General features: G+C 33.1%; 5 protein-coding genes across 17 annotated transcripts; all 5 read right to left on the reverse strand.

The window, feature by feature from the left end:
- Nucleotides 1-45: 45 nt before the first annotated feature.
- On the reverse strand, nucleotides 46-1,620 carry LOC111286397 (uncharacterized). The gene is made up of 2 exons (XM_022876330.2): nucleotides 958-1,620; nucleotides 46-727 (listed from the first exon to the last, which is right to left on the reverse strand). The coding sequence occupies exons 1-2, from the start codon at nucleotides 1,242-1,244 to the stop codon at nucleotides 247-249; spliced, it is 768 nt and encodes a 255-aa protein (XP_022732065.2). The 5' UTR covers nucleotides 1,245-1,620; the 3' UTR covers nucleotides 46-246.
- Nucleotides 1,621-4,284: 2,664 nt separating this feature from the next.
- On the reverse strand, nucleotides 4,285-7,388 carry LOC111286386 (endoglucanase 16-like). Its single transcript, XM_022876308.2, has 8 exons — nucleotides 7,026-7,388; nucleotides 6,691-6,903; nucleotides 6,400-6,600; nucleotides 6,160-6,237; nucleotides 5,473-5,622; nucleotides 5,256-5,364; nucleotides 4,996-5,159; nucleotides 4,285-4,844 (listed from the first exon to the last, which is right to left on the reverse strand). Exons 1-8 carry the CDS (start codon nucleotides 7,254-7,256, stop codon nucleotides 4,515-4,517), a joined length of 1,476 nt encoding a protein of 491 aa, XP_022732043.1. The 5' UTR covers nucleotides 7,257-7,388; the 3' UTR covers nucleotides 4,285-4,514.
- Nucleotides 7,389-8,490: 1,102 nt separating this feature from the next.
- LOC111285480 (fatty-acid-binding protein 2) lies at nucleotides 8,491-12,679 on the reverse strand. 4 transcript variants are annotated; one of them, XM_022874960.2, is made up of 11 exons: nucleotides 12,542-12,679; nucleotides 11,478-12,101; nucleotides 11,149-11,371; nucleotides 10,648-10,723; nucleotides 10,029-10,131; nucleotides 9,729-9,797; nucleotides 9,560-9,596; nucleotides 9,375-9,449; nucleotides 9,239-9,290; nucleotides 8,964-9,008; nucleotides 8,491-8,843 (listed from the first exon to the last, which is right to left on the reverse strand). In XM_022874960.2, the coding sequence occupies exons 2-11, from the start codon at nucleotides 11,999-12,001 to the stop codon at nucleotides 8,746-8,748; spliced, it is 1,302 nt and encodes a 433-aa protein (XP_022730695.2). In that variant the 5' UTR covers nucleotides 12,002-12,101; nucleotides 12,542-12,679; the 3' UTR covers nucleotides 8,491-8,745. The 4 variants fall into 4 exon arrangements, with proteins under 4 accessions (XP_022730695.2, XP_022730694.2, XP_089619178.1 ...); XM_022874959.2 differs by having other exon boundaries at nucleotides 8,614-8,843; nucleotides 8,964-9,028; XM_089763052.1 differs by having other exon boundaries at nucleotides 8,614-8,843; nucleotides 8,964-9,091.
- A 1,700-nt stretch (nucleotides 12,680-14,379) lies between these two features.
- On the reverse strand, nucleotides 14,380-19,892 carry LOC111284819 (guanine nucleotide-binding protein alpha-2 subunit). Of its 8 annotated transcripts, none has more exons than XM_022873794.2 (15): nucleotides 19,268-19,620; nucleotides 18,986-19,036; nucleotides 18,253-18,318; nucleotides 18,061-18,133; nucleotides 17,391-17,428; nucleotides 17,205-17,294; nucleotides 16,968-17,045; nucleotides 16,700-16,807; nucleotides 16,403-16,504; nucleotides 16,041-16,096; nucleotides 15,598-15,732; nucleotides 15,372-15,465; nucleotides 15,209-15,268; nucleotides 15,047-15,126; nucleotides 14,380-14,970 (listed from the first exon to the last, which is right to left on the reverse strand). In XM_022873794.2, the coding sequence occupies exons 3-15, from the start codon at nucleotides 18,313-18,315 to the stop codon at nucleotides 14,793-14,795; spliced, it is 1,155 nt and encodes a 384-aa protein (XP_022729529.2). In that variant the 5' UTR covers nucleotides 18,316-18,318; nucleotides 18,986-19,036; nucleotides 19,268-19,620; the 3' UTR covers nucleotides 14,380-14,792. The 8 variants fall into 8 exon arrangements, with proteins under 8 accessions (XP_022729529.2, XP_022729527.2, XP_089619183.1 ...); XM_022873792.2 differs by having other exon boundaries at nucleotides 18,253-18,389; XM_089763057.1 differs by having other exon boundaries at nucleotides 18,253-18,443; nucleotides 19,268-19,407.
- A 960-nt stretch (nucleotides 19,893-20,852) lies between these two features.
- On the reverse strand, nucleotides 20,853-23,789 carry LOC111285461 (uncharacterized). 3 transcript variants are annotated; one of them, XR_016343190.1, is made up of 6 exons: nucleotides 23,007-23,789; nucleotides 22,005-22,103; nucleotides 21,615-21,682; nucleotides 21,389-21,492; nucleotides 21,177-21,244; nucleotides 20,853-20,949 (listed from the first exon to the last, which is right to left on the reverse strand). XR_016343190.1 is itself a non-coding variant. In XM_089763058.1 (5 exons), exons 1-5 carry the CDS (start codon nucleotides 23,637-23,639, stop codon nucleotides 21,231-21,233), a joined length of 918 nt encoding a protein of 305 aa, XP_089619184.1. In that variant the 5' UTR covers nucleotides 23,640-23,789; the 3' UTR covers nucleotides 21,173-21,230. The 3 variants fall into 3 exon arrangements, 2 of the variants coding, with proteins under 2 accessions (XP_089619184.1, XP_022730671.2); XM_089763058.1 differs by lacking the exon at nucleotides 20,853-20,949 and having other exon boundaries at nucleotides 21,173-21,244; XM_022874936.2 differs by lacking the exon at nucleotides 20,853-20,949 and having other exon boundaries at nucleotides 21,173-21,492.
- Between the last annotated feature and the right edge of the window lie 1,646 nt (nucleotides 23,790-25,435).

The raw sequence follows: 25,435 nt of genomic DNA on the forward strand, positions 1-25,435 counted from the left end.
GACATGAATATCGGAGATGTTATGAACATACACCTGCATCAGCTATTGTTAAAATGAAATTAGCATTTAGTAGCATGATCATACACATGCAATCGGGTAAAAATTAAGTACAAAACGGCAAAAACTTGAGGCATCATTTTCCTTTGAACAAGAACAAGGGAGGAGACATAAAACATGCATCATATGCTATCGCCTAATCCCCCCTTGAGTAATATATCAAACCCTGTAAAGACTAACAAATTATTATCAGGTTCGTTTATTAGAGATAGTTTCATCATGAATTAAAGAGCAATCTGGACGAGTGTATCCCATAACAGTGGTATATTCCCGTACATCAGCCAACGAGAGGGACCGCCAATTAGAGAAATTACGGCTTCTTGAGGGCGGCGACGAAGGGGTACTATTATTGTTATTGAGAGATATTCTGGTTTGTGGGTGCAACGGAGGAAGCCTAGGGCTTGAAGTCGAAGTAGAGTCCTCACTTGTGCTAGAGATACTTTCGGAGCTACTTATGGCAACAGCAAGAGCCAATGTACTTTTGCTTGAGCTGATGGGTCTTTTATTCCTGTTCTTGTCCCATACATGGTTGACTGCCAACAGGTTTCTCCTCCTCCGGGTATATGCGTTTTCAGGTTTTGCTATGTCTTTAATAGATGAAGCTGAGGAAGCATCCGCTAAACTTGTGAAAGACTTTGATTTGCCATTGTAGAAACTCGAGATGCCTCTCCTGTTAAAAACCCAAAATTTTGACATATTAATTGATGAAAAGTAACTTTTTTAAAATCTTGAACAAAAGGATTCTAAATTATTCCTACCCAATTTATTTCTATTTTTCTTAACACAGATCCAAACCATTCTGAACTAAACATAAATATTCTTAATACCCATAAATTAAAATTTGAAAAAAAAAAAACCGGAATTTTTTAGGAGAAAAATCAGACGAGAAAGAAAGCTAACCTCATAGGCAAAACCTGTTCGAGGGAATCCATCATGTCTACACCACCTTTATAGGTGCTTTGAACCTCATTTTCGTCGCAACCTCCAGCGTCCGAGGATCTTCCAGACACGTCATCACTATTCCTCCCGATCGAAGACGATGTTGTAGTAGACGATGAACTCCTCCAATCGTCTTCTTCCTCCGCATCTTTCCTTTCCTTCACTGCTGTTGATTCAAATCTGGAAGAATCACACGTCATCACGCGCCCAAACCCAGACGCTTCTATCCTTTCCAATGCAATCGACATAATCGCTTCTTCTGCCTTTCGTCACCCAAAACAGTAAAAACAAAGATACAGAAAGAAGAAAGAATTTCTTCCTTTAAAACACAAATAACCAAAGAGAACAACAGAGAGAGAGAAAGAGAGAGAGAGCAGAAGGAAGGGAAAATTGTAGGTTTTATGCGTTTTGAAGATTTGTTGGTTTGCTGTTGAATTTTTTTTTTTTTTTTAAAGATAGATAAATATGATTGCCTATCGAAATGTATTGAATAAAGCAACTGGGGACTCTTATCCTCATCCACTCATTGTCAGAACCATTTTATCATTATTTTTACTGTTTCCTTTTTATAAAAATTAAAGAAAAGAAATGAGCTGTTATCAGGTGTTTCTCCCCCCGCACAATGGACTTTTCCTAAGAATCTCATTTATTTATTATTTAGAAATTTCTATAAGAAATAAAAATAATTATATTTACTAAAATTGTTAATAAACTTTTATAAAGTAAATTTACTAATTTAAGCATTGTATCTATAACTTCATTATCCCATCTTTACTCACTTTTAGTGAACCAACATCAATGAAATCCAAACTTCTCATTAGAAGTTTTAATTTTAATATTTTAATTTCAAAAATAAAATTAAAAAATTTTCATATTTTAATATATCTTAAATGATATATATAATGCCATTAATTATATTTATAAAATTTAATTGAAAATAAATGAAATAATTTACCTTAATTTCTTTGCGTAATTGGTTATAAATAAGTAATACTAGTATTATGTTTTAATAAGTCATCTAAGAACAGCTGTAAATTGGAGATAAAGTGAAAGTTGGCACGGTAATTAATGCAAAAGAGGCCCCACCAAAACCAAAAAAAAATAGTAGCTTGATTGATGGTGATATGACGTTCCATGTGGACCATGTAGGAAGCGAGGTTCTGGATGAAGACACGTTCAAGTGTCAATCTGGTCGGAGATGGATAACTATGACGAGACAATGACGACGGTCTTTTGATCTGGTAAGCCTTATCCACATTTATGGGACCCACACCCTTTCTCTTTTTTTTTTTTTTTTTTAAAGAAAGGTTTTGGATAAGAATATAAAAGGTTTTGTCTCCCTTCTCTCCTTTTTATTTATTTTTTATTTAAAAAAATAGAAATAAATAAATGTTGTCTTAATATGAAAAATAAATAATTTTTATTGAAAATTAAAAATTTTATTGTAAATATAAGCAAAACCAATATCATAACTTTTACTTTGCATGAAATTTTTTATTATAAAATTTTTTAAAAGTAAACATTAATGAAAAAATGGTTGAGCCGAAGCTCGGTGAAGCTGAAGTAAAGGCTTGGCTGTAGAATGGGCTTGAGGCTTGTATGGGGCGATGCGTTTTGTGGTCCCCGCGTATCAACTAGGATTCCGAAGTGGGCCGAAAAGGGGCCAATATGTTTTTATATTTTTATTAAAAATATATATAGAAAGAGGAAGACGATACGACCACGTGTGGAAGCAGTCCAACTCCATTGCAATTCACGTCTTCCTCTACTCCGTCACATGGTATGGTGATGAGTCCCAGTCAAGTGGGTTAGGTTTTTTTTTTTTTTTTTTTGAGACATCAAGTAGGTTAGGTTAGGATTCAGGGTTCGTTTTCTTGTTGTATATCTTACTCGCATGAAAATGTCACGCGCTTCAATAGTTATATATGATTTATGATTGTGATGTATTGATATATTTAAATAAAATTTTCCCTTCTTAGGTGACAAAAATAGAATATGCATATTATCGGTAACCTTTTGATAAAAGGACTCCCAAACCTACATTTATAGCTTATCTTTTTCAGTCTTTAAGATAGAAAAAGTTCGAATAACACACCAAAAACCTTATCCACTATGGGTTCTCTCCCTTCCAAAATTGAAAAAAAAAAAAAAAAAGATATTTGTATGTAAAAACCACCATTTCTCTTTTTTTTTTTTAATTTAATTTACCTTTCATTTTGAAAAATGTTCAAATTAAGAGATTAAAATTGTAGGGGTTGGATAATTTTTATTGGCTTTTCTTTTTTTTTTTTTTGTGTAATTAAGAGATTGGATATGCTTATAGATAACAATAAAGGAGGAATACTATTTGACGTGTGAACATGACATTGAAGAATAATTAATGCAAGTTGCATATAGTAATAGTGAATTTGTTTCAATTAAGCCAGCATTTTTGCTTTTAATTTTACTACAGCTTTGTAACTTATGTCAACTAATTAATTATGTTGAATATGTGCAGCTGTCAGCCATTAGGTTGTACTGTCAGGGGAAAGAATAAATTAAGAGATAGTGTTTCTATTCTTAGTTGAAAAATGTTGGCAAGATAAGGCTCAAGGATAATTAATTTAATTATTCTTTTATAATTATTTTTAATGTGAAAAAGAAATTCAAATCTGATTAATTGAAAATTAATTAACTGAATTAAATATTTGGGTGCCTGTCATGTCATTGGATAATTAGATAAGAAGAGAAGAAATGTCAAAAAAAGAATTTCAAAGTTGATAAATGTATGTGGGTGTTTGATGGAAATTAATAAGTGTTTTTGTGCTTATCCAAAATGCCCAGCTTGATGTTGATCAACTTAAATAAAATTTAATTCATATTCATTGCCATAGGATAATAGTCTTTATAATGGGTAAAGGAAACCTATTTCAAGAATCTAGAAACATGTAGAATGTGCTATTATCACGTGGATATGGATATATGCACGTTTATTTTGGAAGATGTGATTAATGTGAGTGGATTCGGTTAAGCATTCTTCTCTTTCTTTCTTTTTTTTTTTTTTTTTAATTTTGTTATCTATTTTTAACTTGAAATCCCTAATTGCTTAGTTCACTTTGAAAAAAATTATACATTTAAATGTCACGAACTCATAATTTTTAAGAATTTAACAAAAAATTTAATATGTTATTTAAGTAAATACTCAATTGACTTTGAGTTTAAGCTTTATTCTTGTTATTATCTTTGATGTTTTTGATTTAATAATAATCTATTGTAATTAAAAATTAAAAGAACAAAAAGAAATGTGCAGATGCTCCACATTAGATGTTCATTTCATGTACTAAACTGTTTTTTTTTTTTTTTGTGTGTGTGTGTGTGTTTAATACATGTTGGCAAATTCAGGAAATTAAATTCGATGAAATAATCAATACACAGTAAATGGCAAAACTTGTAAAAATTTTCCTACACTAGTATAGTTTTAGACAAGTGTTTCCACTATCATCTTGCTTAAAATCTGCCACTGAGCTGGGTAAAGAAAACTATGGCTTAACAGGGAAAGCAAGCTTTGCCAAGGCAGCAACAGCTAAAGAGTTGACATAAGTGCATGGCTCAGTGTAGACGGATGTCCAACGTAGATCACTGAAATGATCTTGTTTGTCTGGTCCACCAAGAATAGCGCCAGTTAACTCATTAGGGTTTGGTGTGTTTTTATTGTACCAACGAACGAAGCTCATAGGGCAGCTCACATCCGACTTAGCGTCCAAGAATGGGACTGAGGCACCCCTGTGGTGCGCTTGTTTTGGTGGATTGTTCCCAAACCCAACCATGTATGATCTTCCTAGTGGGTTTTGCCCTAGTATGTAGTCCATCTGCAAATTTTCCATTTAACCAAAGAATAATGTTAATGCATAACTTTTTCTGATAAACCATCACATGCTTTTACAGCTATCAAATTAGTGTACCTTCATTTCTATTTTCTTAAGAAATTAACTAATGGGCAGTTTCTGAAAATTTATTTACCTGCTGCTTAGCAAAAGCAAAGAGGTGGATGGAGTCAAACTGTTTGTCTCCGCATTGAACCTTTTGGTTGAATTTTTTAAGCAAATTACCATAGATGGTGAACAGGAAAGAAGCTCCGGTAACATACTGAAGGTTGGCTCCATCTCTCAAGTGAATCAGACCACCTGATTGGATCAATCAGAACTTAAAATATAAGCATCATTTTCATCACCATCGCAACTCAGAAACGAAGCAGAGACATATAGAGAGCCAGAACAGACCTTTAGTCATGGGAATTTTAAAGTAAGGACTTTCAGGAAGCACTGAGCAAATATAACTGTCAGCTTGGCCCTTGTAGGATTTCAAAGTCTGGTCACCTTGAAAGAAAGACTGCATTTTGAAGAGAATATTGGTGACATCAGTCAATCAATGATGAAATGTACTGCCATCGTCGCCTCGATCCCTAAAGGAAGAGTTGAAATGTATAGTTTAACAGACCTGAGAAAGGAGGACTTGGATTCCTGCATATTTGAGATCCCAATTAAACTCATCGACAACCGCAGTAACTGCTTCTTCCGTGATGTACACCATATACGCGGGCTTATGGGTGGCAGTGTATAGCCATGCTGCCGCCCACAACAGCTCATCCTGTATATTTTCCACATCAATGAAATTTACTTGGTTAACAGTTACATTATGGAGGCAAACAGTATGTGATCAAGTTCACTGCATTAATGGAGTCCAGATTCATTTTTCTATCATCAAAGTGATTCATCCTTCATTCATTTCTATTGCAAATTATCATCAGTATTTGAGATAAATATATATATATATATAAATTAATTAAAAAGTTCATAAAATCTTTATGTTAAATCTCATGTCTTGTCTGGGTGCCGGTTTGTTTCTAGTTTATTCTTTGCAACGATCAGATGGTTCATTTTTGGATTAGGATGGAATAAATAAGATCAGACATGACTAGAGCCAGTGGCTTCTGAGTTCTGACCGAAAACATAACAGGCCAGGCCAGCCCAAGCCTAAGAGTGGTTTTGGGTCATCGGCGGCCCAGTGACTATTGTACTGGGGCAATCAAAGATTGATAATTGATGGGCCATAACCTGTCTTTAATTGAAGACAAATCTATAGGCCCAGCCTTGAAGTTTGGGAGGGAATGAAGAGAGAGATTACATTATAGCCAGAGTAAGAGCAATAGAAGGGGCATTCTCCGTCGTAAGTTCCCTTGTGTGCTTTGGCAAATTGGAAAAGCTGCGAAGAAAAATAAGTATAACCAAAACAAAATAACTTTTAATGTCCAAAACTTACAATTAAACAGCAAAAGTAGAATCATTTGGAGAAAATGAAAAAGAAAAAGCATGTTAATATAATTGCACTGAAACATACAACATACATACATACATACATACATACCAGTTTGGCTTTGTTAAGGAGACGACGTGAATAGGGACGATCAATGCGTCTAAAAACAATAGAAGCAGCAGCCATTGCGGCTGAAGTTTCAGCTGCAATCTCTGTTCCAGGAGTGCTCGCATTAATTTGCAGGACAGTTCTTGGAGTCTTCATATTCTCTGGTCTTACCCAACATTCATGATCTTTGTCTGGGTCACCAACCTTTTAAAAACCCAACATAGAAACAAAGCATCAAATGCTAAGTAAATAGGAAGAGACTATATAGAGAAATTGGGATCTTAATTGCTTTACCTGCACATACAATCTATTACGTCTAGAAGCAGCTTTCAGAAAATAATCAGTGCCCCAACGAATAGCCTCACAAACATTTCCTAACTCGCCAGCAGATTGTAGCTCGAAATTGTAAGCAATAGCAGACCATGCCAGGGTGGTGATTGTGAAGGCCATGGGCAATCCATACTTCACATTATCTCCTGCATCGTAATACCCTCCGACAAGGTCCACCTGAATTATGCAAATCAAATAACAATTAAACTTGGAGTTGTCCTTTTGTTATGTTTATATTTTGATGAAGAATTGAAGATAGAAAGAAATATGAATGAAGGATGAATGAAGGGGCCGAGTACATTTGCTTCTTTTCCATCATCAAGAGCAGAATCTCCTCTCCAGGCTAGTCTATTATTAGGAGGGAGTTTCCCAGACCTTTGTGCTTCCAAGAAAATGAGGGACTTGGTGAGAGCTTCCTTGTAGTTCAAATTATGACCATTAACAGCGACTATATACCTTTGAAAAAGAGCCAACCATGCCACAACAGTGGCTACAGATGCTCTTGCAAAAGTTCCCATGAAAACAACCATTCAATACCAATTCTAAGGGGAATAAAAATGATTTTCAGAGGCCTTGATAGCTCTGAAGAAGAAAATTTTTGTTTTTAGTTTTGGGTGTTGAAGATGGCGGGACAGGGATTAGTTATAGTGAGACAAAATGTGTTTGTATGTTAAAATTATGAGTGGAAGAGAGAGGTGGGGGTGATTTGAGAGAAGGCTTACCCGTATTTAGGCACACTAAACATGATTTTTACTATAGAATCATTGGTTTTAGGAGGGGGTTCCCCCTAGCTCGACCTCTCATTTTACCTGCAAAATGAACTTATAAGAATATATTCTTGGTACTTTCAAAAGAAAAAAAAAAAAATTCTTGGTCAGTTATTTCTGCCGCTAGTTTCTCTTATATGTTTATAATTGGATTCCTACTGCGTTAGATAAAAACCGATTCTATCTATCTTTAATGCTTATGATTTCAAAAGCTCGTTAGAATTAGTGTTAGCTGTAAAAATTGAATGAAATTCGCCACGCTTAGCCAGGTAAAGTTCAAGTATTAAGAAGTAAAATCAATGATAATAGAATATGATATTTAACCTAAATGATTCACTCATTTTTTTAAGAGGTGAATTTTTACAAAACAAAATTCTATCTTCAGTGCTTACAAATTCTTCTTTCTCCAATTTCTCTTGGATTTTGGCTTTCCTTTTTCAAAAAAAAAAAAAAAGAAAAAAAAAGAAGAATAATGCAAGATAAAATAATGTGGTCATGGTTTTACAACCCGAGGTTGCATTTTATTTATTTATTTTGAAGAAGCACAGATAGAATTAACTTCACAACCGGAAGGTTAAAAATTCTGCCCTCCCATGACTTTTGAATTTGACAGGTTGAAGAAAGGAAGGTCACTCAAATATAAGAGGTGATAAGAATTAAGTATAGCTTGGCAACGAAATCGAACCAATTACGAGGAAATTCCAAATCCGGTCCTATGATTTCATGTAGTTCACTTGCTTTCTTTAATGAAGTCCTCAAGGATTTGGATTTAAGGCCACTTTTCAATGTCCTGCGATTTTACCAGTTTTTCGGTAAGCTGAGTAGCTGACAACTTTCAGTTACTTATCTGTGTAGCATTTGTTTTCAGCTCAATCTGTTTTATCTCTTTTTCAATATTTCCCCCTTCAACAAGCAAACATATATATATATATATATATATAAATATATGTGTGCGCGCGCGCGCACGGGGGGAGGGTTTTGCTCTGGTTAGCAATGGTTATCTCAAGAAAAATAACAATGTGACTTTGTGTAATTGATGATTATCCTCAAGTCTACAAAGAATATCGTAATAATTGAAACTATCCTACGTTGTATGATGCGCAAGCAAAACATTGCAAGGTTTGCAGTGAATTTTCTGATTGTCCTATTGTGTTCATCAGCCATCCCGTCCAAAGTACTGTGTAAACATCCATGAATATGGTCATTTGCTCATCTAAAAATTGAGACAGTGGTGATGGAAAAACGAGCCACCTCAGCATCTCCTTATAATGCTTGCCACATTTCGGCCAATGTCTTCTTTTGTTTGCTCTGACACCGGGAGATCTCCAATGTACATGTCAAAGAAAGCCCCTGGCATACAGCCAATATTAGTATCTCCTACTTTTGCTCTTAAAATTGTGGTATACAATATAAAGCTAATCGACACACGTTAAAGTGCCAAGAAATGCAAAGACAAAGGGATTTACTTACTGCACAAATCCTTGCTATGGACCACTCCAATCTGGTTACCTCCAACTGCACAAATATTTCTTTCACTATAAGACGAATGTATGCTTTAAACAATATTTTACAAATACAAAATAGTGAAGAGATTTGTACTTGACAAAGAAAAAATGAAAAAGAAAATATTAGTCAGATCATTAGTTTAATTCATTTTCCATGGAACACACAGCTCAAGATAATTGTCTCATTAAAGCCGTTGTTACTGTTGGAGAAAGGATAAATACAACCCGAAAGAAACTTACTTTTGGTAATTAGTTGTCCATCAGCAGTCTGCTGAAAGTCAATTATTGTTCCCTGCAATATCCAATAGAGTAAAGTTGAGTTGCTCTTACTTCAGATCAAACAGAAAAAGATAGATGAAAAATGAAGGGAAAATACCGCAGGCAATGGAATATCTTGAGTGAAGTAGGAGCCAAATGTACTCAGGCAATGATAATCAGTGTCGGGATTTGTCTAGTACAAGTCAAGAAATTTGTTAGAAATTCGGCAGATCTAGAAGAGAAAATAGAAGTAGAAAGGAAGAGAATGAGAGGAGTTTAAATCTACCAACTTTGATTGCTTACCTTTACTAAACGAGCACGAAGAGATTTTTCAAATGCACTGGAACACAACAATTAAAGCCACCAAGTGAAAAATATCAAGATGTAGCCCATTCAATTTTTCAAAGCCACTCTCATCAAACTGAAATATAATGAAGTTTAAGGGTGCAACAAATGGGGAAAAATAACTTACTCTCTTACTGTATTGATTTTCATCCCATTGCAGTTAACCACTAGCCTAACAGTCATACCAATATCCTCCCTGCACACTTGTATAAAAAATATTCATAAGAAAATAGACAAAGAAAACACCTCAAAGTCTGCAAAGACAAAAAGGGAACAAGAACACAAGACTAAGCCCAAAATTTTTCCACACTCATGACTTTGAACAAACAGCTTATGAATGTTCCAAGTCCTTAAAAAGCCCTGATAGGCATTTGGCAGGAAGTAAAATTTCTAAATAAACTGTCTTCAGCATGAAATTCTCAAGTACCTAAGAAGATCCTGATAAAAATCATTGTGTTTGTTCAGTTCACCCACTGGAATAGAAGCATACTTTGCACCCAGTTTCTGGCAAACAGAGTATGGATGAATATCTATAAAGAGAAAAGGAAAATCAAGCGTGAGCAGTTGAAGCATTAAGAAAACCACATCACTAATAACACAAGGTAGGAGTAGGGATGGCATCGGGTCGGGTTCGGGGCGGGTTTTGCTCGCCCCGAACCCGACCCGACTTAATGCTTAAAAAACCCGAACCCGACCCGACACTATATAAACCGTACCTGACCCGATCCAATCCGAAATTAATAAAATATTATTTTTTAAATATAAATATTTAAAAATATCATTATATAAATATATATATATAATTAAAAAATTAAAAAATTAATTTAAAAAATTATTTTTATATATATCGGGTCGGGTAGGGTCGGGTTTGCCTAAAACCCGACCCCGACTTTGTCTTCATGCTACCCGACCCGACCCCGACCCGACCCCCCGATTTAAAAAAAAAAACCGACCCTAAAAAATCGGGTCGGACCGGAACCCGTCGGGTACGGATTTTTTTGCCTTCCCTAGGTAGGAGGAATCCAGCAAAATCCTCAAGTACTTACAAAAACCAAATGCATACACCTTCAGAGACTTAATTTTGATTATCTTCATGGTTCTTGATCCAGTACCAACAAGCACCTGAAAGAATAGAGGCATTGTTTAAGTTATTGCAAAAAGAACCCAGAACGCCCGACATGTCAAAAATGGCCAGACTATGTTAAAGTGATGCATGTTCCCATTGTGACTATTCAAGCTTGGTCTAATAATGTTTTGTGATGCAAATCCCATTGCTAACCTATAGAAAGCTTTAAAATCAGTTGGTTTAAAATTTCAACAAAGGTGTCTATAATGTGTCTAAACAACTGTGGGAAGTACATTGATAACAGCATTAAAAAGAAATTAATTGCCAGAGATCATGTGAAACTACATTGTAAATATACTAAAATATAAATAAGCTGCTAAACTGATGCAAGCAAACAGATAAAGGCATATCACAGATGATTGATACAGAGTGGGTTAGTGATGGTCACATTAGCAACAGAAACCAGTTCACAATGTTTTACCTCAGAAGCTAAACTAGAATTATGCTTTCTATCTAATATGTTGTCCAATATCGTTGGAAACTCAATGCCAGTTCTAGGTTCAACAGCATTTCGTGTCCAGTTCAAATCTAGGAAAGATAGACTGCCACATCCTTGACACCCAACTTCACAAGGCCTTCGATCCATGTGTTCTTGCATTTGAACTTCTGTGTTATCCAGTGGAACAGCTAGTACCTTCGAAGATCTGATCACATTAAATCAAATGGCTTAATAAATGAGAAACCATGTGACTAAACAAACACAAAGCAGAAAGATAAAAGACAATGTAATTTGTGAGATAAAAACGTTACAAGTTGTCAAATGGTGGTATCAGAGCAGCAGCTAATGACAGCAGAGGAAAGGATTGGAGTGCTTCTGCGTCTCCAAATAAGTGTCTCATTGCATAACTTGAAATTTTACCAAAAACAAGTGGGGTGAAAGATTTGCCGCTCGATTCAGAAGCAAAGTGAAATCCAGCAAGATTATTATTACAAGAAGCAATGTGTTTAACCTGAGACAGTGGTGATGGCCTTCCAGATTTCAAACCACGTTGATTTCCAGCTGATATATCCCTATTCAAATTGGAAGTTGACATACTAGAGAACCAAAACAGTACAACACCCGCAAACTTCGACATGCAACTAAAAGCTTCACGAAATGCGAGACTACCAGGTACATACAAGTGTTTAGAATGGTACAAAGAACTGTCAACCAATGAACTAAAATGCGAAAACAAATGAGCTCCCAAACCATTAGATACAAAGGGCTCCATTGGAAAAATATATGGAGACCCTCCTCCATCTAAATCCATGAAAAACAACCAATTATTCCTCATATTTTGGAGTTCAGCTAAATGCCCAATTCAGAAACTTTAACCTTTTCTGAACTGGGAAAATAGGGTGCTTAAATTTAGCACCCAATTTGAAAAAATGCACCTACAAAGATAAAAAAAAATGATAATCCAATTAAATTCAATTATGATCCCTTTAAGAACAGCAAAGAAAATATTGAGTAAATAAAAGTACTCTTTGATGAGAAGAATTATAATGATATTGAAAATTTCAAAACCTTAGTTCAAATAATTGGAAATCAACGAAAGCAACAATATATTCGGGAATATGAAAATTATTAAATTAATCTATGCAATTAATCAACAGAAGCAAATCTTAACTCTACATTCACATCAAATGCAACCACAATAAAAAGGGAAAAAATGTTCAAAATAGATTACTTACAGGAAAATATGAGAAAGAAGGCGAAAGGATAAAAATGTTCAAAATGGTTAAATTTAACGAATTTTTCTTTTCTTTTGAACAAAATGTTACTAAAGAAAAAATATGGAAAATGCGAAGAAAATGAAACGTGAAAGACGTACCTGAAATTTCGATAAAAATAAAAACTTGCATGTGGAGATCAAGAGATTCAAATTACCAAATAGAAGTTAGGGTTTTTTTTCCTTTTTTTTTTTTTTGGGTATTAAAAGAGATTTTCTTGAGGAGAGAGAGAAAGGAATATGCTCCGGGACTCTGAAATGGGAAGGAAGAAACACAAGTCACAGTGATTCAAAGCTTTTTGGAAGGACAAAAGTGGAAAACAGAAAGGTTTTATTATTTCTTTATTTTGAACTTTTCTCTGACGCTGTCTGTGTGGCCCCACTAAATCGTCACCAAAAATTCGGCTCCTTATTAGCAACGTTTCTAAAATTTTGTAGGTTTTTAACTTTTAATTTGATTTCCACGTAAAACTCATTTATAATCCTGCACCTAACTTTTTTTCACTAAAATTAATTATTGTTATGGCTAAAAATTTTCTATTTTCATGGTAATAAAATTTTTAGTTCAAATTGTGAGTTTTTTTTCCAAAAACCTAAGTATTATAAATTTAATATATAATATTTTTCCAACTACCAAATTATAGAAGCAATTTGTAATATTGAAAAAAAAAAAAGAGAGACGATTTACTGAATTGTCACTAATGGCTGTCAGAAAATAGATGGTTAAGTTAGCTGGCAGGGGAAAAGGACTTTCGGTCCCATTATTTTCGGTGGACGGTTGTGTCCTTCCATGGCATATTTGTTTTTCCAGGCGGCCGACTTTTCTCCGATTCTGTTGTTGATTATTGTTTTTTGTTGGCTTGTAATACAAGTAAATTTATTACCACAAAATGGACTTTTTCTTTGATTTCTTTTGTAACAAAAATGTTGTTGCAATTTTTGTAATTGTAATTGTAATTGTAATTTTGACCACACAAGTTAGAAAATTCATTCAATGTAATGACTCGACATTACTTGTCAAAACTGGATTTTTGTTTACATGATCCTGCTGTTCAGATCCATGAAAATTGTGGGTTTCCAAAAAAAATGTTAGTATATAATAATTTTTTTTTTCAAATGAGTTAAATAGACAAAAATTGAAGATTAAAAATAAATTAGAGGTAAAAATAAAATAAAAATCAGGAAATAGTTTACTACTTTTTATACATCTCACGTGCTGTGATGTAGAAACATGCGCATCCGACAATTCGGTGCCTTTTAGGTTTTAATTGATAACCAATCAATACCACATGCCAATACCCATTTGGAAAGAAATTAGAAGTATATATTATTTGATTGAATGTGACTGCCTTTCATGACCATATTCACCAACTTAGCATTTGGATGTTTTTGCCCCATTGGCTACGCTTTGGTGTTTAATTGAGACATGTGTCACCGTCCACTAATATCGACCGACAAATCCGATGTAATTTGCATTTTTTTTTTCTATATCTATGCTACACAGTGATGGGAATAAAAGGAGATTTACAACATGGAATTCGAGGAAAAATTATAATTGGAATTGGAATTTTTACTTCCAAAAGGCAAAATTGGATTCAACTTTTGCATTCCACTCAACGTATTATTAATTGGTCAAATCCGACACCCAAATTTTGAAACGAAATTGGACCGTTGAAGGAAAAGCAATTTCCAAGAACGATACGGAGGGGTCCACTCCTAAAATTGACATATGGGCCAAGGGAGAGGTGATGGCGGTTTGTCTTGTTTGTTACTTGTTCAACTTTACTCACGAAATTCCGTGTGATTAGTCCAAAAAATACACAACAAAAGGCAGCACCAGCACTGCATAAACTTGTAAGAATAATACAGGCACAAGGTGAGCGGGCTTTTGTTGGATGGTTACAGCCAATTTCCCACAAAAGTGGGTGGGACAAGAATAATTGTAATAAACATTATAGTATGTATGTATTATAAACAATGAGTTGGTATGACTAGGATGGAAAGAATATCATGTTCATTGTTCCTTCATATGTCTGATCCCATCCCCAAGCTGAAAGACAAACAACAGACAAGAAAAACAAATTCTCGGGGGAATGTTTCCGTCGGAACAAGTAAGCGTCTCTAGAATAATGGGGATTTTTTAAATAAAGAAAAAAAAATCACATTTTAAACATTCTGATTACTGAACAACAAAATGGAAAAACCAAAACTTTAGCCTGTGATGGTAATATGATATGATATGATATGATATACCAGCAGTCAACAGATGGGTGTTTCCTCCAGCCTTAAAACATCCAAAATCTGATCACATTCTTCATATTATGAACAGTATTTGCAACTTGGGTTGCTGCGGTCACAATAACCCAGCCTCGAAGAGATTTCTCCGTCTCAAAGTTTCATCCACGAGCTTGAAAGTTTTCTTCACAAGCTTCTGGTCAAGGGCAGTGGTTCTGTAGATCTTAAAGACCCTATCCACTCGATCAGGGGCTGTGCTTTGAAAATATAACTCCTCGAATTTCTTCTTTACAAACCTGAACAGAAAGAGAATAATAAGTGGTCGTAGAATGAAATTCCTTCTTCTCAAGGACGGGAAGATAAATTGCTTACTCATATGCATGCTCAATCTCTTGTTTTCCCGTTGACACTGGTTGGTAATCTTTGAACCACTCGCATACATTTAGTGGAACCTAGAGAATGTAGAACGTCAAAGACCAGACCAATGCTAAATTATCAACATAAGATAAATGTATACTGTTCTACTGGCCTTACTTTTAGAACCTTCTTTTCAAAAATGTCAAATTTGTTTAGAAACAGCATGAAGGATGTTTTCTGCACAATAGAAACAAGTTTTTACATTAAGAGATATTCCAGCTATAAGCTATCCTCAACCTTGTAAACATACAAAGAGCATAATATATAGCATAAAGAAAACCTCAAAGCATGGTTGCTTTAAGACCCAATCAAATAGTTCTTTTGTCTCCATCATCCGGTTCTTCTGTTCATCCTCAAAGAGAGTTTGATCATACCTAAAACGGCAAATAATTACCAGGTTAATTTCTGCATTTTGACACCATGCTCTAATAGAGAAACAATGTCATATTGTTAGGCATACAGGCAAAAAGGGAATTTACAGATGGCAAAAGCAAAAAGGATCTTACTCGCTAATAGCAGCACAAAATATCACAGCTGTAACTCCTTCAAAAAGATGGATCCATTTCCTTCTCTCATTTCTCTGGCCTCCCACATCAAAGAGTCTGTATACTTCACCACTTTTCTTATTCTCCCCCACAGGGCTGCAGAGGTTGTAGACATGAGCTACTAATACCCAACAAAGTAAATGCAGACAGGAAATTATCCTGCATCTATGATCTAACCATTGATTCAAGTAACCTTACCAAAAATATAAATTGCAAAGATCATGTTGAACATAGAGACATAATTAAGTACCTATTTGAATTTATCTATAAAAGTATATAAATCTGAAATGACTAAATCAGACATCTAGAAGACAAAAACACAGTTCATTTATTAGGGCTAACCTAGTTGTTACATTAATGCACTTTCACAGGCAAAGGAGAGATTACAAAGAAATATAATTCACCTGAACTGGATTTCTACAACACCAGTTGTACGAACTCTTGCATATAGAACATCATCCTGCAATATGAAAATAGATTAGGAACTAGATGGACAGAATTAGAAATTCTGAAATGTATATTTTATACACCTTTCAGAAATAACTTCAGAAGAGAAGCTACCATGCAATGCCACCGACAGCTTCCATGTTAAATAAGCTAATATAGATCAGGCACATAAAATTTTCATTTTCAATGTTTGCTGTATCATGCAGACTCATCTTACTGAGAAGTATTAATTCATATATATGATAATTATTCTGATGAGCTCAATAAATGCATGGCACTACAACTTTTGTATGAAGGAAATATCGCAAAATCTAGATACCTTTGTTGGAATATAATTTGCATCAGACAATCTTTCCAAATTTTCCATGAAATAAATAGTACAATCCGGAACTTGAAGTTCATTACCACGAGCATAGGTTTCCTACAAGTACATGGAGTGAATAAGTACCAAAATGCACCATAAAAAATAAACCTTCTCATTTCAATAGATTTAGTAAATTCCACGCCCCCACAAAAAAATTTTTAAAAAAAACACTAAAAATACACAAGTTAGCAATGAAGCCATTCATGCCATGCATAATCAGCTTATATAGTCTATAGATATAGCATTAGTTACCTGAATTGCAGAATCCTTCCAGAGAGTTTCTATCTCCTGTGCAAGTTCTCTATTTAGAGGTGGATAATCCAACCTGCTTCCAATTACAGACAGTTTCTCTCCAATAACCTGATAGAGAATAGAAAGTTAAAGTATTATTTTGACAACGGATAAAAAATGATTTATTAAAAAAAAAAAAAGAGAGAAAAAGAAAAGAAAAGAAACCAATCAAAATTGCATTTAATAAACTTTGCAAATACAGTGCAGTGGAAAAATGATGACTTCAAACCTTATTTTCACTGGATAAAACATATTTGGAAGAATCTGCATCATTTTGAGCGAACTCCTTTGATCCATCGTACAGTATCTGTTGAACCATGCAAAGCACAATTTAAAAACATAGATAAAAGCAATCCAATAACAGAAATAAAATTTCTCATCATAGATAACTGACATCAGGCAACATTATATTTTTATATTATACAAAAGGGAAATAACCAACACACCCTCTTCAGGTATTGCGTACTTTTATAGTCTGGTAGATGTTGGCATGTATGACTGAGATATAGCTCTTTAGCTCTGCCTCGTCAAAGCCAGTTTGGAATAGAAGCTTTATCTGCACACAAGTCAAGTAAAATAAAAAGATAAACATATCAGCATTATCAAGAACTATGAAATACAATTCAATAAAGGGCCAACCAATCTGTCTTGCCTGCTTAAAAATTGTTGACTTCCCAGATTCACCAGCACCTTAAAAACAAAAGAATATTTGAATCATTTATGGAGCAAACCAAAATAAAGAAAGAGGATTAGAGAGTTAAAAGCATTAAAAGAACAAGAAAAACAAACAAAAACAAAAACAAAAGCATTGCAGCAAATCAGCAGGAAAAATTTAGGGTGCTCAACTGCTTATCTCAATTTTTAAGAATGCATAGATCAAACATTCTTTGATTCTAAGCTAGGAGTAGGAAAAACATATTAAGCATCTAATGCCCATCTGTGTAACCTACTGCAATTCTATGCAAGTGTTACCACTTGCCACCGTCTTGGTTGAAAACAAATGAAAATAGTGCAATGCAGCCATCAATACAAACAATTAAGTAGTACTTGATAAAACTGATATGCAAATATAAGTCCCTAAGGACCCTAACTTAGCATAAACATTTTCCACACACAAAAAAATAAAAGCATGTAGCATTTAATATAATCATTTCATTCCCATAAATTTTGGGTTATGCTGAATAGAAACCTTGAATGATTACGCATTGATGTCTTCAACCATTCAAATATAAGAAGAATTTTAACACAGTGAAAATATGAAAGCACATAACTCGTTATTTTACAGACAAATAGGCAAGGAACACAATCTAAGTTGTACACACCAAGCAGTAGAAGCTTCTGGATATGCTTTTCAGCCTTCGTTTCTTGTTCAATTCTCCTTTCAATTTCCGCAGCCTGAAAATGTACAAACTAGAAATTAAACTGAAACCTTTATATTATGTAAATAAAACCATATCCACACAGTTTTATATTATGTAAAAGGGTGATAGACAATGTACGTAAACTGTGTTCACCTGTGCATTCTCCTCAGAATCTGCTTCAGTGTATCGACGGTTCTTGCTGCAGAGTAAGCCCATATTCTATAGAACAGTAGTCAGCATAGAAGATACATGAATCAAGCACCAAAAGGCATCTTATGGACCCTTGCCTCCTACAGTATTTGCTAATAATGTATTTAAGCCAATAATGATTACAGTGGTCTCCCCTAAAAGAGATCCTTAAGTTAAAAATCAAGAAATTACTTAAATTAACTTCAGCAACTTTTTAGCAAGGCAAAATCATAAATCATAAGAAAATTCTAATCGTGGAAACATGGATTAAATGTCCTGAAATCCGGTTATGAACAAACTCATATGATCAGCAGCCAAAACATTGCAAAAAGAAGAAACATAGATTATATTCCCCACTCAGATATAAGACTGCAACTCGGTGATCAAATTCCATGTCACTTCACGTGAATCTACAAACTTAATGAGAACATGTCATCAAAGCACATGTCGACGTGATAGAGAACAATTAATACACCATACATGAATGACCATTTCTATATTCATCATTTACCCACACAATCAATACACCCTCCTTTAGATGTATACGAAGTTTTGGACTTTACTACCTTCCTTCACCGCATAATTCTCATGCCTCCCCGACTTATACATGAAAAATTAGAATCAAATTAAACAAACTAAAGTGCTCAATTTTATCAAACAAACTAAAATTACAGTCTCACTGCACTTCATAACTCACCAATTTAGCAAGAACTAGCCGTTCACCATTTCAGTTTATCAGAAAAACTCACTTCAAAGAAACAGTAAAACACACACTTGTTAGATAAAAGAAAACCCAAAATGTTAAAACAATCAAAACACCAAATGAGCATAGCTAAAATCCTCCTGATCTAAACACCATAAAACCAACAAAAAGATCTCCGAATTCAAGCTGAAGAAACCAAAAGATCTAAAGAAAAAGAAAAAGTTTGAAACTTCAACAAAATGCAAACACAAAAAAAAAAGGAAGAAAGAAACTTACCCAATAACCAGAAAAAAGGTCTGGTGAGGTTAATGGAGAAAAAGGGTTGGCTTTAGATTTGGACAACTGGGGCAGGGAAGGGCAGGAAAACAGAGTGAGAGAGAGGGTTAAAAAATAAAGCTTTTGCTTTGTTTTTTTGCTAAGATGGATATGTTATTTTATTCGTAGTAAAAAAAAACGTTTGAAACTTTGGTTAAGCTTGAGCGTGAATATATATATAAAAAAAAAAATAAGAGATTTTGGAGAGGTGAGCAAGGAAGAAGAGAGATGGAGAAGCAAGCAAGGAAGAAAGAAAGAGCGCCGAAAGCTGCCAAGGCTTTGGCTTTCGCTGCCTTCTCTTTCTCTCTATCTTCAGTCAAAGTTAGAAAGATCTATACCTTCTTATAATAGAAAATCTTAAAACAAAAGAGAAAAAAAAAAAAACTTCTATTTATATTAGTAGAATATAGTATTTTGATATGATGAGAGACAGTATGGAATAGGGTTCTTGGAAAAATACAATACGCGCTTAGACTTTGACTCTGCTGCATCAGCTGTTTTGCTGCAATTGCCTTTCTTTTTCCTTTGCTTTTCCCTCTGATTCTCTGTGTTCAGAAAGTCTCGAATATCTTCCCACATTTTGACCAAAGAAATGAACTTTTTGTTTATTATTATTATAAAGAAATTATTTTTTTTCCTGAAAGCAAAAATAACAAATTATTTATGATATAAATTTAATAATTCGTATATTTATATTGTAAAATTTATATTTTTATATAATATTTTATATAAAAATTATAATTTATATTTTATAATAATATAAAATTATTTTTTAAAATTTATTAAATTTATATATAATAATTATTAAAATTTTAAATTATAATATTTTAAAATTATATTTTTATTATATTTTAAATTATCAATTTTACTGTTAAATAATTTAGAATGGGTGGGTGATAAACAATTTTTTATCTTTCAAAAGATTTGTTTGGGCCAATTTTTTAGTGTTTATTTTCCAAGTGAATTCATGGTTCCTTGAATCGTGATTCAATTCAGTTTAAGAAGATTCTTTGTATCAAGACATATAAATATTTTTAAAATTCAATGATAATAATCTTAAAAAATGTCCTTACAAATTTTTTTATCAAGAGAATTTAAGAAAATAAAAATAATTGAGATGAAACTTATATCTTAAATATCTTTTTTAAAATTATATTAAAAAGTTAAAAGGTTATGTCCTTGCTCTGTTAAAAGAGGAGGGAACTGAACTCTCCCTGGCTACATCCACATTCAAAAAAATTGGTCATAAAGAAAACAAAGTTAACTTCCTTAATTTGTAATATTTAAATATGTAAAAAAATTACATTATTTAGCACAAATATAATAATCTGTAGAAAATGTAATCTTCCAGGAAGCTATGTTATCTATGAAAATTATGTATTTATTATTATATACTTGAAAAAAGCAAAATGTAACATCTAAGAGACTGTTAATAATTAACACAAATACTAATAGAATTTTTTTTTTTCTTTGCTTGGTATTTGATAATGGGGGGATAAATCATAAATCATTTTTGAGAAAGCACAAGTCAGTGATTGTACCTTAGACTCTGCATATAAGAGACTGCATGAATCATTGGGTAAAGGCCAATGGCTCTTGAGAGGTTTAGAGAACTTTTGTTTCATTTACTTACAAGTTTCTCTCTGCTCAAAAAAGATTAAAACAACTCATATAAATATAATTAACTAACTAGTAAACTATGGCATATGGTAGTTAATATGTAAAAGGCCATGTGAGATTAAAGGCACAAGTTTTGGTTTTTGGTGTATATTCTAGTAAAAGCATTGAAAAGAAATGAGAGTTTATGATAGTTGTGTTTATCAAACTAGCTGGATTGGGAAGACAATAATAGGAAATGGTTACAACTTACTAGCTTCAATTTGAAAAATTCCAGCCTCAGCTTAATTATAACCAACCATAAGGTTTAAAGTCTTAAACCTGTCAAGATGTCAAAGATAATTAGGAAAAATCAAAACCAGGAATTCAGAGGCTTTCCTTGAATATTCCAACAACATTACATAGAAATTTACAATTATATAGGGATTAGGTAGCATAAAAATTATAATCAAGATCAGGACCCACATAGGAAGTTCTTGACAATATTGTTGAACTGTGCTGAGTTCTCAATCTGGGGTACATGAGATGTGTTCTGTATTACTTCCAGCCTCGTCTTCTTCCCAAGAAGCCTGAAATCCCCAATTAGCCAAAGGAAATTCATTGTTTAAGCTAACAGCCTTTTCCAATAAATACATTAATCATGAAAAAATTTTGCGGATGTGAAGCCAAGTAAAGGGTGTAGTGTGCATACTCCTTGATTTCATAAGCCATCTTCAAAGGGAAAATCTGGTCTTCATCTCCCCAAACTAACAGGACATCCTAACAGACAGGCAAATAAAATGATAAGCAGCAAAATATTAACAATCAATGAAAGTTAAACAACTATAATATTATTTGAATTTCCAATCTTGCTTTCAAGACTTTAAGAAATTAAAAGAAAGCAAATTTTAGGTGAAATGTACAAGAAGAATGATCAAGTGCTAAACAGTTTTTTATTAAAAACTTAAACCAAGTTTTGCTCATTAAACACTAGATTCTAAAATTAAGTTAGGTCCTGCTGTTGGTAATATTGATATGAAGAAGGAAATTTTGCAGATATAATTTGAGGATGGTTAGTGAAAATGGTGGTGGAAATGTGTACCTGTTGAAGTGGAGCAAGCTTGACCGTATCATCACCAACGACAAGGGTCAGTCCGCTAAGAAGTTCCATTTTCTCGTCTCTGTTTTCCGAGTACAGTTGCTGCAATTGCATGAAATTAACTACACTTGGAAGAAAATACTATAGTTGATCTAGTAGCATGACAGCTTTAATTTGCTTTCTTAACCAGACAGAGACATTACACTTAACAAAACAGATAAAAATAGAAAAAAAGAATTTACCTACTACTACTATTAGGTCCTTGGGAAATAAGATTTGAAGCTAGAAATGGAAGTGGAACCCAGCAAAGCCCAGGAAGAGCTAATGAAGAAACAAAATAAGAAGGAACACGCCTGGCAGTTGGATTTTGGAAAATTTTCCTGGAAAGTGCAAATAAAGAAAAGGGAGCTATTTATAATTTACCTTACCTTGATATTAAAGCCAAAATGGGACACATTCTTTATGTGCATATATTAATTAATTCAAGATCGCTCACAGGTAGGAACTGATCTCCATAATTTAGCTGAGCTCTCCCTATCCCCTTTTCCCTCATCTTCATCAAAGTTCTCTTTTTTTTCCCTTTTACTAGCATTACTTCTTACTCCAAAGATCAAGATTCAAATCTGGTAAAGCTTGTTCTGACCCCAAGTTATAACTTTTTTTTTGTCTCGTTCTCCAAAAAATATATTTATAATATACCACATTTTTTCTCATTGAACCAGAAAAATATTCATGAATCATTATCTTCAAGCCTGAAATAGTTGGTTATCTTCCAAGAAATTCTTGTTTTCAATTAATTTCTCTTGACCTAACCTCCAATTCTGTTTAACCTACTTAGAACAAGCACAAGAGGAAGAATATACTAGTTAGCAAAAGGGCATATCTAAATCTCTTACTAGCACAAGAAGTCATATCTCAGCCTTTTTTTTTTATTTTTTAAATTTGTTCATACTGTTTCATATTAAGTGAAGAAACATGATGATTAGTCATTCCAGAAACACTTACTTTGACAACGTCATTCCAGAAAAAATCAGGAATCATGTTCAACCGCTTGGAAACGGCCAAACGAGTTAAAGTCCTTAACTGAGTAGCCGTTTCCGGAAGCATAATCTCCTCAATAGTCACCACATTAGCTCTCTTCAGCAACGCCATGTTATCTGCTTTTCTCATATTAACTCCAGAGCTCGCAATCACCACTTTCTCCACCTTGTTTGGACACATTTTCGCCATGTTATACGCCACAAACCCTCCATAGCTAGTCCCTAGAACATGGTACTTCTTCACTTGAAGCTTTTCCATCAACTTCGCGATCGAAACAGCCTGGAAAACCTCAGACCTTTCCTTGGACTTTGTCGTGGAATTCCCGAAAAAAACCAGGTCGGGCACATAGACATGGAAGTATGGGGTAAAGAACTGGACCTGTCGGCGCCATTGCCAAATAGCGCTGGGACCGAACCCGTGAAGCAAAACCAACGCGGGTTTTTGTTTTTGGGCTGTTTGATCAGGCTTTGGAGCCCATAAGTGGATGGTGGTCTCGTTGTCTATGTCAATGGATTGTGCAGTGAGGCCAGAGGTGGCAAAGCATCGGCGGAGATAGATGCTGTATAAGGAGACAAAGCTGAGAAAAGAGGGTGCCATGGCTGTTGACTGGTAGAGAGAAGAGCTTTAGCCTTTCAAGCTAAGCCTTAAAAGGAAAAGAGAACAGGAAGGCGAGTTAGTACTGACTTTTTGGAAGGCCTATTTATCGGGAAAGGTGCTAACTATATTTTTCCTTTTTCAGGTTTTATGATGTGTTGTTTTCTTTCTTGGTTTGAATACTAAATTTATTTAGGTAGCGTTAGTATTATTTTTAAGATTATTGTGTTGATTTAATCATCATTGTCATAAGATTGTTAAAGTGATTTTCTCATCAGTAATCTTAAATTATTTGATTTGGTGTAATACTATCTATTACTATTAATCTTAAATTGTATTGTTTGATATTTTATGAAAAAAAAATCATAAAATATAAAATATTTAAAATAATTTTGTAAAAAGAAAAACAAAAATTAAATATTTATTAAATTAATAATTTATAAACTAATTAAATATTATTTTTTAAAAAACTATAAAATATAAATTAATTTTAACTAAAATAATTTTTTAAAAATTATTAAATAAATTCATTTTATTTTTTAATTAATAAATATTTATTCAATTGTAAAAGAAAAAGCCTTTTTTAAATAAGTTATTAGACAAATCTATTTTTGAAAATTTTTATTGATTTACTTTGTTGAAGAAATGTTATTAAATTTTTCATCAAAATAAATTAAGTAAAAATAATATTAAAAATTATTTTCTCAATGTTGATAAAAAAATTTTTATTTCTTAAGTTAAGAATCAAATTACTTTCTAATATATTAATCTTATTATCTTAGTGATTTAAAATTATTATCATATAAATTTATTAAATTGCTATCAAATAAAGGAATGTAATTATCAAATATAAATTATTATAATTTTTAGACTAATTATTTTATAGCAAACGTTCTCTTTTGAAAGAAAAAGTGCAAAACAAAAGGTATATTGTTTTTTAAAAAAATTACGACCAAAGTTATTGTTTTTTTTTTATATCAAAAAAATAAAATTTCAGTACAAATAAAAAAAATAAAAAAATTTGACTCAAAATTAAATTTTTAATATTTTTTTAAATATCTTTAATTACTAAACTAAAAGTTCGGAGACAACCAAAGTCATTGGCATTTTCTCGTAGTTTGTCAACTAATTTCGGTTCCACTTAGTGGAAAATCTTGGGAAGTCATTTCGTGTCGATTTAGTAAATTAAGTAAAGAGCATAAAAATAAATAGATGCCGCATGGGTTGGTTTGGTTGGTTTGCCTTTACGTCGGAGCGATGGTGACCCGCACACCAAATACCCTTGTCACGACTTTATTATAATCAGAATTCAGAAAAGAAAAGCTTTGGGCAGGGGCGAGAAAAAATAAAATAAAAATTAATTTAAAATTATAGTATTTGGTTTAATCTGAATCAATTTATTTTTTATTTTATTCAAATTAAATTTATATATTAAATTAATTTAAAAAATCAAATTAAATCAAAATTTATATATTTAAAATTTTTATATAATAAATATAATAATTTTATATAAAATTTTTATATAAAAATAAAAAATTAATAAATCAAATTCAACCCAATCAATAAAATTCTATTCGATAACTTTGAGATTAGGGAGGCTGCGATTTCCGTTATACCAAAGACATAATATATAAGTGGTGTTCATTGCCTAGCTAGGACCAGAACGTAACTTGTATTACCGCCATCTATATTGGATTTTAATTGTGGAAAATTTTTCCCATAACTCAAACAGGACAGGATCTATACTTTTCAAGACGAGGGTAGATAGGAGCGTGCAGGCAAAAGGTCATTTTGGATCT

The sequence above is a fragment of the Durio zibethinus genome, chromosome 6, assembly GCF_047325235.1.
Source record: "Durio zibethinus cultivar Kanyao isolate XHJ-2024 chromosome 6, ASM4732523v1, whole genome shotgun sequence".
Classification (NCBI taxonomy): Eukaryota; Viridiplantae; Streptophyta; class Magnoliopsida; order Malvales; family Malvaceae; genus Durio; species Durio zibethinus.